This window comes from Poecilia reticulata, linkage group LG16 (assembly GCF_000633615.1).
Source record: "Poecilia reticulata strain Guanapo linkage group LG16, Guppy_female_1.0+MT, whole genome shotgun sequence".
NCBI classification, from domain to species: domain Eukaryota; kingdom Metazoa; phylum Chordata; class Actinopteri; order Cyprinodontiformes; family Poeciliidae; genus Poecilia; species Poecilia reticulata.
Genome location: NC_024346.1, coordinates 26,404,777 through 26,415,207, shown reverse-complemented (window position 1 = coordinate 26,415,207; position 10,431 = coordinate 26,404,777). Strand labels below are relative to the sequence as shown.

At 40.8% G+C, this 10,431-nt stretch overlaps 1 protein-coding gene across 2 annotated transcripts in view; it reads left to right on the top strand.

Annotated features, from left to right (window-relative positions):
- Nucleotides 1-10,431, top strand: part of macf1b (microtubule actin crosslinking factor 1b) — a 36,691-nt gene that overhangs the window by 23,435 nt on the left and 2,825 nt on the right. For both annotated transcript variants that reach the window (XM_008431980.2, XM_017309430.1), the window contains 19 exons: nucleotides 347-475; nucleotides 603-773; nucleotides 888-1,043; nucleotides 1,134-1,340; nucleotides 1,433-1,552; nucleotides 3,644-3,813; nucleotides 3,920-4,079; nucleotides 4,311-4,505; nucleotides 5,452-5,577; nucleotides 5,860-6,003; nucleotides 7,154-7,342; nucleotides 7,452-7,566; nucleotides 7,654-7,820; nucleotides 7,944-8,106; nucleotides 8,210-8,364; nucleotides 8,451-8,525; nucleotides 9,084-9,201; nucleotides 9,707-9,852; nucleotides 10,264-10,384. In XM_008431980.2, the coding sequence (XP_008430202.1) occupies nucleotides 347-475; nucleotides 603-773; nucleotides 888-1,043; nucleotides 1,134-1,340; nucleotides 1,433-1,552; nucleotides 3,644-3,813; nucleotides 3,920-4,079; nucleotides 4,311-4,505; nucleotides 5,452-5,577; nucleotides 5,860-6,003; nucleotides 7,154-7,342; nucleotides 7,452-7,566; nucleotides 7,654-7,820; nucleotides 7,944-8,106; nucleotides 8,210-8,364; nucleotides 8,451-8,525; nucleotides 9,084-9,201; nucleotides 9,707-9,852; nucleotides 10,264-10,384 (2,827 nt within the window). The remainder of the gene's footprint in view (nucleotides 1-346; nucleotides 476-602; nucleotides 774-887; nucleotides 1,044-1,133; nucleotides 1,341-1,432; nucleotides 1,553-3,643; nucleotides 3,814-3,919; nucleotides 4,080-4,310; nucleotides 4,506-5,451; nucleotides 5,578-5,859; nucleotides 6,004-7,153; nucleotides 7,343-7,451; nucleotides 7,567-7,653; nucleotides 7,821-7,943; nucleotides 8,107-8,209; nucleotides 8,365-8,450; nucleotides 8,526-9,083; nucleotides 9,202-9,706; nucleotides 9,853-10,263; nucleotides 10,385-10,431) is intronic.

Here is a 10,431-nt window from a genome sequence, read left to right as displayed (position 1 = left end):
ACTCTACCCTTTTCCGGCTCAAGACCATGGCCTCGGATTTGGAGGCACTGAGCCTCATCCCGGCCGCTTCACACTCGGCAGCGAACCGCTCCAGTGCAACATTAAATGCAACATTTAATTGAAAAAAATCTTTTTGAAATACTCCCATAAAGGATCTGAGTATTTTAAATAAAAAGATTTGGGAAAAAGTGCAGATGAGCTCAATGCCACCATTGAACCAACATTCTGCAATTTTTTTTTATTTGTATATAATTTTCACTTTATCAATGGAGCTACAATCACAAGCTTGTTGACATTAACTCATTTACTTATTTTCTCCTTTAAAGTACATCTTGTTTTATTACAGGTGCAAGATGTTACTATGGAGATCCAGGATCTCATACAGTGGCTGGAGAACACAGACCTGAGGCTGTCCTCTTCTAAAACCACCTGGGGCATGCCAGACTCTGCAAGCGAAAGGCTTAATGCACATTTGGTAACGCTCATTACAGTGTTCATAAATGCAGGGGGAGGGGTGGTTGCTGTCAATGCACAGATTTGTTCGTGAATTAAAATATGCAAATCATTTTCTTGAATTTTTTTAATTGTATTGTCTCCAACAGGAGTTGTGTAATGAGATGGAGTCTAAAGTTCAAGCCTACACAAATGTGAGGAATGCCATTCACGGGATGCTGGAGCGAGGGGACCTTGTGCAGGGGTCAAGCACCGAGCACAGCTTATCTATACTCGAACAAAAGTGGACATCTGTTTACAACAAAGTCCAGGAGCGGAAAGTAATTAATCCAATTAAATGTCATGTCAAGGAAAATTATTTTTTTTAAAGCTGTTGTATCAGGCATATTGGTGCTTGATAACACTTTCATTGAAGAGCAAATCTTTGCATGCAGGCTAAGCTTACGGAGGGACTGAGTCTGGCCAAAGAGTTTCACAGCAGCGTCCAAGAACTGCTAAAAAAGATGAGCGAGTGTGAAGAGTCCATTAAGGATCTCCCTGCTCCAAGTTTCATTCTGGACACAATTTCCACACAGCTTCAAGAACACAAGGTCGCTTTATCAAAAACATCACACTTAGGTTTTTGTCTTTCTTTTCAACGATGTGTGTTTGGATTAAAAGCCTGTGTTTTACGGGGACAGATTCTGCTGAATGAGGTCAACGGCTACAGCGAGAAGAAGACGTCGGTGGAGAATGCAGGATGCAGGCTAACGGAGCTGAGCAGGAAGGAAGACTGCGACGTCATCCATAATTTGATACTGACGGTTCAGGATCGACACAAGAAGCTCCTGCAGCGAACGTCAGAGAGAGGCAGGACGCTGGAGGACGTTAAGAAACACATCAAGCAGGTAACAGAAGATGTGAAAACAACACAAACATAAAAAATAGGCACGTAGAAAAAGACTGGCATGCATTCCTCCCTTTTTTCTGTTATGTTCAGTTTACTGAATCTTGGCGCCTCCTTGTGGACTGGATGACTGAGGTTGAACAAACGTTGGACACGCATAAGGAGATTGGAGCGTCCCATGAGGAGATAAAGCAGCAACTAGTAGAGCAGAAGGTATGAGGTTCACTGTGGTGAAAAAAGGATAACAAATTAATAGAAAACAGGAACTAAACAAATTAATTTAAAGCAAAAAACAACAATTATTCCCACTGTAAAGTAAATGAACATAATGAATAGTATATATAATGAATTTAATATCTTAAGGAAGCTCATGATTCGATAATAAATCGCACAAGAAAATAATAAACACAAGTAGGCTTGTCGCAATAAATAATAAATCAATTAATTGCATGATAAATTAAAACAAACTCAATCACTAAACCAAAGGAAAAAACAAAAGAAGAAAAAGCTAATAATGTTGACCCAAAGTAAAGTAAATAAACTAGATGCTCCTTTTCAGGGTTGGTAGATAAGTATCAGTAAGTATCCTCTGGTCTAATTCATTTTCTGGTTTGGAAGAATAGGAGTCTAAAAAGTAGTTGCTAAGGTCATTTTTCTGGGTTCGAAGTTCTAATCCCTGTTCTGGGATGCTAGACAAGTATAAGTAAATATTCTTTGGACTTTCTAAGTGTGTTCTAAATTTGTAAAAGTAATGAGTACTCCACAGTTTCTAAGTAATAATCCTGTTCTGGAAAAATGTTTTCTGGATTTTAACTTCGTTCTAATTCCTTTTATGGGTTGCAATAACAGGAGTCTCTCTGCATTTAAACAGTGAGTACTCTACGGTTTCTAAAATATAAGCTAAAGATTGACTCATAAACTAGTCTATGGATTCCAACTTTGTTCTAATTCCTTTTCTGGGTTAAAAGTGAGTACTCCAGAGTTTCTAACAAAATAAAACAAAAAAGAAGAAAGGACACATTAGGGCAAATGGCAACATTCAGTCAAAACAAAGACACGAGTGAAGGTGGTGACATCACAGGGCTACGAAACCACGTTGCTCAGCCTCCCGGCAGAAGTCCTATAAAGATGTTGTTATCAAGGAATGTCCTTGGGAGTGCTCAGCTCCACAGCTCCATGGATAACAGGAGGAGGTGAGGTGGGAAGGAGTGTTATGTTTACATATCTTCAAGAAGATTGGAAATATGAGAAAAGCCAATTCAAATACAGAACGTCTTCGGTTGGGGAGATTATAAGTTTCAATCTTCCCTAAAGTCTCTCCGATATATTTCAGTTTCCAATTATCCAAATTAGTTTGGTCGTTCCACTGAGCCGAAACTAGCAGCTTCTCCAAGATCAATTTCATCCCGTTAGTGAGTTTTAGAGTCCCCAGCTGGGCTGCGAGTCTCAGCAAGACTCACATCCAACTTGTGTCTCTGTCCACACCAACAGTCCGAGTGTTTGCTAGTTCGGCCAAGTCCGTCACAAATTTGTCGATAAGCCAGGAATACACAAGCTCCAAACAGCAGAAATCCTGTTACCATGAATAAATCCAGAGTGAATCCCGCAGGGTGTGTCCCCACAGGACAAGAGGGCTCTCCTGTGCCCAGTCTTCTCGTCGAGAAAATTTGATTAATTGCGTTGAGAGATCGGTTGACCAGATCCATAATTTGTAGATTTGGAGGATGTGCGAAGAAAGGCTCCCAAAATCTAGAAAAAGACAGGACAAGAACAGAGCAAGCAGGGCAGACAAGGGCAGGGAGGGAGCAGAGGAAAAAAGCCAAATCCGTATCATGACAGACCTAAAGCACTAGTCACAACTTCTGCTCTTCAGGTGCTTCATTGGATATTATACCGCTTATCCCATGTCTGCACTTTATAGAGTAGCAGTGGGACTCTAAAAAGATAATATATGCTGTGCTATTACTTGTTAACAACTTGCCAAACTGTGTAAAAAGTGTTATAAATGTGTAAATGGTTTCAAAGAGTTCAATTTACCATCTTTCTGCCAGCTGACCAGATGTACACAGCAACGGCTGGGGGAGGGGCGGTGTTGTGCACACTTAGATCCATACAGCTGAAGAAAGTTCTCTGACATCTCATGAAAAATAATGTAATAAGGCTTGAGGGAATTTTTTTTTGATTTACAGTGATACCGGTGACCATTTTATGTCTAAATCTGAAGAAAATAAAATGGTTGTAGTTTAAAAAAATACTTCATGTGAACATATTTCATCATTTGTTTTCTTTCCTGTCGATACACAGGAGTTTCAGAAACTGCTGAGATCGAAAAGGCCCATATACGACGCCACGTTGAAGAGCGGCCGCGGCCTCCACGAAAAGGCACAGAGCGGCCATGATAGGCGGCATCTGGAAAACCTGCTGGCTGAACTCAGAGACACATGGGACACCATTGGTGGCAAGTCTATCGAGAGGTAGTAAACCTGAAACAGGACAAGATCATAGTTCTACCTGCTGATACGTCTGGTTAAAAAAAACCCAAAACAAAACACTGTTGTTGCTCTGATTTCTGTCTTTAAGACAACATAAGCTAGAGGAAGCCCTGCTGTTCTCGGGAAGATTCACTGATGCTCTGCACGCGCTCAGTGACTGGCTGTACAGAGCAGAGCCCCATCTGGCTGAGGATGTTCCTGTTGGTGGAGACAAAGACATGGTCACCAATCTCATAGACAAACATAAGGTACTTCTTAATTCTGCTAAAAAAAATTTTTATTTTTCCTTAGAATATTCAAGTCAGCCTACAATTTAAATTCAAGTTGAAATCAATTGCATTTCCATATTTAGTATCGTTCCTGCTGCACAGCTCTCAAAGGTCTTACTTAGTCACAGATCTCATACATTAATTGATACCACATGATCTTCACCAATCCGGTCTTCTGGGGAATCAAGGTTGTGTCTTTCTATCTGTCAGGCCTTCCAGAAGGAGCTGGGAAAGCGAGCCGGCTGCATACGGACCCTGAAGCGCTCGGTGAGGGACCTGACCAGGAGCAGCACCGCAGACGCTCACTGGCTGCAGGAGCAGATGGAGGAGCTGGAGGGCCGCTGGGACGCCGTGTGCAGACTGTCAGTGAGCAAACAGGACAGGCTGGAGGCGGCTCTGCAGCAGGTACAAACTGCCTTGGTTTCGCTCTGCTTGGTACTACATCAGATTCACTCTCGTATTGGGATTTCTGTAATGCAAAAAGCGAACTGAGTTTTGGAAACTTTTTGAAAACAATACTTGGAAGTGAATGTTTTTAAAAAAAAGACACCCTTTACCCCTTTTCACATTTTGCAACACTAAAAGCAACAACTTTGGTAGGTTTTGTTGGAACTTCACACGGTTCAGCAACACAAAAGGTATAAAGTAAAATAAAGAAGTAAATAAAAATCTTAACAACATTACAAACATTTGTATTAGCTCCTTTAACTTTGATACTTCTAATTAAAGGCCAGTTCATCGACTGCCAAAATAATGCTGCCTTTAATTTACTTTGGAAGTCAGAACTGAGATTGACCCAATTTAACAGCGTTGAGACAGTTAATACAGTTGAAGTTGGGATTCCATTATAGTGATGGAGCAGCCATTGTTTGCTCTTATTACCTTATTAATGAGCATATTACTGTGTCTGAATGGCCATGTCAAAGTTCAAACCTTGGCATGAATTAGAATCTGTAACAAGACTTAAAGAAGAATTACCAATTATTTCATTCATGACATACAGTATGAAGCTGGAAGTGACACAACTCAAATATATTGTCTGAGTCATTAGAAATGTTAACCACAAATTTACTTTTTATTTATAATTAAAATATGTTTCATTTTTTTACTTCACAATTATCCACATTGCGTTAATGTGCCACACGGTATCAAAGTAAAACACCCTGAAGTTTGTTGTTGTAACAGGACAAAATGCAGATAACGCAGAAGTGGCGTGAACATTTTTGCGCGGTACTAAACGTGTCTCATTATTGCTAATCGCACTTATGATTAGCAATAATAATCATAGCCTGAGGATTTCTATATGAAAATCTGACTCCCCTGAATGTGTGTTTTCCTTTTGTCTCCACAGGCTGAGAGGTTCGATGGTCTCGTTCACTCTTTCATGGAGAGGCTCACAGAAGCAGAGAGGATCCTGAAATACGGGGTCATACCAGAGGAGGAGAATAGTTTGCTTGCCTTCCAGAAGCAACATGAGGTCAGTGTAACCAGATATTGCAGCGTTCCCAGGAGGAAACATTTCTTTTCCCATCTCAGTTGCTCCAGAGAGTCTGCTGCTGAATATGCAATTGTTGATAAGCTCAAGGACAGAGACAGAGGTGGCGTATGAAAATCAGAACGGACTTTTTTTTCTCCACTTTAATCGTTTTGTCGTGTGTGAGAATAGCTAATAGCAGCTTGTTTTAGACATTTCAGCATAAAAGCTTTTGGTGTTGGGAAAAAAACTAGTGAAATGAATCAGTTCTTTGTTCCCGCACAGGAGTCACTACGTATCTTACACGCTCAAGCGGTGGAACTGGAGAACATCCAGAATTTGGGTGAGGAGATTCTGGCCTCTTGTCACCCAGACTCCATAATAACCCTCAAATCTTGGATCAGTGTCACTAAGACTCGCTATGAGGAGGTGAGTGTCTTCATGCCACAATAAAAACTACAGATGCACTGATCAGAGATTTGCATTCAAATTCCAATCTGTTTAGTTAATTTTTGACATCAGGATACAGATTTAGAGAGCTATAATCAGAGGACATAAGAAATACATAGAAATGATTTTTTTTATTCCTTTTGCCATTAGCAGTGATTATGATTATTTATATTCCAAAACAGATGTTGAAAGCTTCTATTATTATCCACTGAAAAGCTCTTTCTCAACCTGAATGACTCAGTGATTAGCTAGAATCTTCCTATAAAAAGCGCCATAATTTTATACTTCAGTTTAGTACACCCAGTTTTACTTAAAATAGCTAACCTGAATGTTCTTCTCTCAGTAACAGCATCCACACCCATGAGTGTTGTTAGCATGATCTATAAGCAGTTGCTTGGTCGGTCGGTTGGTCACCGTAGGACCGATCAAGCTGAAAACCTTTCCAGTCACCAAACAATTTCTCACAATGCTTCTCTATTAAATACACTTTAACTGACATTGATATCCAAGTCGCTGTCAACTATGACACAGTTTGAGGGTTGCCGAATTGGAAGCCAACTTCAACTCCGTACAAAACAGCATGTTTACGATTGGTGTGACGTTGGATTACAGTATACTCTGTCAGAAGAACATGTCAAGGCAACCATTTGTCTTGATAGATTCCTTTAAATAAAAAGTATGAGTCAAAGGTGATCAGACTAAGCATGCTAGCTGCCACCCTATCCAAAGCTAATGCCTGCAAATACAATGCTAATGTTGGCCTATTCATGCTAGTGGCCAGCAGACTGAGAAGGCAATCCAGTGTCTGACCAGCCTTGACATGCTAGTTATTAGCCTATCCAAAGCTAATGCAAGTGAGTAGCCGCCTTTTCGTTTACCAGGGCTGACCACTCAGTTATTGATATCGGCATATCATTAATCAGATCAGATTTGGAATGGATAAAGGCAGGCTCAACAAGGACGTAGCCACCACTGGGTGTGCAATAATCTTATTTTTGGCATTGAAACCTAACCCACAGTTGACAGCAATAGGCTAATTGTTTTAAGACAATCATTGACCCAAAAACCACTAATGGTAAACGTAAGCTAACCTGTAAGAAACACTGTCGTTACCTGTTTTCGGAGGCAGGTTCAGACATGGGCCCAACAGCAAGCTCAGAAGATCCAGGCCAGTTTGGCAGCACTGGAAGAAGAGAAAGAAGATGTCCAGAGACTATTGGATTGGATCTCATCAGCAGAGGAGTCTCTCATCCTCAGAGAGGAAGAGCCTCTGTCTGAGACAACAGAGCAGAACCAAGAACTTATTGAGCAGCACATGGTACAACCCGTCGTTCCCCTGCACTCTACCCAGGACACAAACTTACTAGGTATCGCATCACAACATACACATGTCTCTATGTAACAAGCTTTTCATTTGCTCTTGGCAGGTGTTCATGGGGGAAATGAAGAAAAAGTTCCCAGAGATCGAACATGCCACGAAGTCCTGCAAACACAAAAGCCTTCCTAAACACCGAGGTTCCCCCATCAAGCGGCCGTTTGCGAGTAAGAGAGGTCTAGCGACTGCATGTAATCAGTGAACACACACAACCATCAAATGCAAATGCATGTGTCATATGTTTCGTTGTACAGAGAGGAGAAGCACTATGAAGCTGCCGCCTGTCATACCGGTCCCCTTAGAGCACCTCGACCCTCAGACGCCGCAGCTCATTCAGCTGGTCAGGCAGTGGCAGAAACTTTGGCAAATGGCCGTGGCGAGACAGAATCGCTTGGAACAACACCAGCAGATGCTCAGAGAGGTCCTCGCTCTTTCCTTTTAAAAACATGGATAAAAGACATTTGCTTGCTTGAGTGCGAGAATACCAGTTGTTTTCTCGGGAACAATTTGCGTAAAGGTCACCATGCTTCGTTTATCTCTGCAGATGGAGGAATTTGCCAACTTTGACTTCAATATCTGGCGAAAGCGTTACATTCAGTGGATTAGTCATCTGAAGTCCCGGATCCTAGACGTGTTCCGAAGCATCGACCGGGACCAGGACGGGCGGATCAGCCGGAAGGAGTTCACCGATTATGTCCTTGCCTCCAGTAAAATTCTCATGCCTGTTTTTTTCTTGCTCACCTCCAATCAATGACTTCAGCAATGATTCTTAAAGGTACACGTCTTTTGTTTCCTACATCTTAATTGTAGAATTCCCGACCAACTCTCTAGAGATGAATGCAGTGGCAAACATTTTCGACTTAAACAACGACGGTTTCATTGACTACTATGAGTTTGTGAGCGCGCTCCATCCTAGCAGAGACCCCTACAGGAAAACACTGGATGCAGATCAAATTAATGAAGAGGTAAATGCAGAAGGTGCATTAAAGTTTCAATGTGAAGCTGGGTATTTGTCGTTACGAACATGGGTTTTCTTTTTTTCCCTTCATAGGTGAGTCGCCAGGTATCACAGTGTAACTGCCCCAAGAGATTCCAGGTGGAACAAATAAGTGCCAATAGATACAGGGTGAGTCCTTTTAATTGACGCACAGCAATTGATTGATATGGTCTGTCTGACCAATCAAAGCTTTTTTAACACAATTTCCAAAAGACATAGAGTTTGCAGGTTCCTTTGCTGTATAATGTGACTCACAAAAAGTATTCACACCCCCTGAACCTTTCCATCTTTTTTTCTGGTTACAATAACAAACTTCATTGTATTTATGTGATGTATTACATAATTTCACAGTTATAGTCACATAGTGTGTGTTTGTGTAGGAAAAGGTGGTCAATCTGTATTTTGCATACAGATAATCACTGTTTGCAAAATTATAATAAAAAATGGGGGGAAAAAAGAATTGATTACTTTTGCCTTACACTGCTCAAGACAAAGTTAGTTAAACACATAAAAATCCTGATAAAAATACAAAAAAACAATAATTTGGTTGTAAATGAAAAGAAAAATTGCAAAGCAGTGTAAGCTTTTAAAATGACATTATCTGGCCTGCTTTAATCTGCCATGCATTCACTTGTGTCACTATGTGAATTGTTATGTGATATATCTTCCCTGTGTGTTTTGTTGAAGTTTGGAGATTCCCAGCAGTTGCGGATGGTCCGGATCCTGCGGAGCACGTTGATGGTTCGGGTTGGAGGAGGCTGGACGGCGCTCGATGAGTTCCTGGTTAAGAATGACCCGTGCAGAGGTCTGCCTGACTTATACATAGAGATGAAAAAGAGGAGTTGGAAACAAAATGAAATACTAAATCCATCTAATGATGACTGAACTTATGCAGAAATATTTTTAATAGTATTTTAGGATAGAGATTTTAGTCAGAAATGTGTTACTTTGGATTTCCTTAATGACTTCTATTAAATGTCTATAAACTGATTATTACATCATATGTCAATCTATAAGAACATTCTTACCACATTGATTCATTAAAATAAATAGTTATGTTTTATATTTGGAATCTAAACCTGTTCCGTCATCAAATCATGTACTACAAATCACCTATTGTTAACTAACAATAGGTTAGATTAATCACTGTCTATGTCTCAATATTTTATTATGACAGGCAAATAAATTATATGGTCCTAAATAGCTCATATGAAGTCATTTTGAACGCTGAAACAATTGTTATGGAAGTTATGAATAGAGTAATGGAGGTTACAGAATTTAGTGAAATTCTCCTTCTCTCTCATCAAAAGTCAAAGGTCGCACCAACCTGAAGATCAAAGAGAAGTACTTGTCACCGACAGGAAGCACCACCAAGGGTCTGACTGTGAGCCGGTCCAACTCCAGCCTGAGCCTCTACAGCAGTGCCTCTGCCCCCACCAGCCCCATGACGCGCAAGGCAAGCTTCCAGCCCGATCCATGCGAACCCAGCGTGGTTCCGAACTCAATGACCACAAAGAAAAAAAACATTGCTGCTTCTACCGGCTCTGTTTCTGTAGTAGAGCTGGATAATAAATCTCTAACATAATAATAGATAGACATCAATATTAATAGAAAAAACATCTGGCAGAATATTCAATATTCAATACATAGAATATTCATTGAACTCCAATCCAGAACCACACAGCATTCTGGGAGATGTAGTCAGAGAAAAGGCTTTAGCTGCTCAATATCAATGTAGAAAAGTTCCCTGTATCTCTAAATTTAAAAAAAATTCAAGTGTTTTCCTGTAAAACAGTTTTTTAAAAAAACTTTCTACTCCAACGACTGCCACAGCTCTGCTAACTGGTTTATCATTTCTGGCCTTCAGGCATTACTCCGCCGGAGTTTCTCAGGTGACCGGTGCATCCGTCCTCGGAGCTCCATAGCAGCTCTGGGGTCTGAGCTGCAGTTTGTCGCAGCGGGGGAAGACAACTCCCCCTCACCCTCAGGTTAGGAAATCAGTTGTTTTTTTTGTGCCTCTTCATTTCTCCATTCT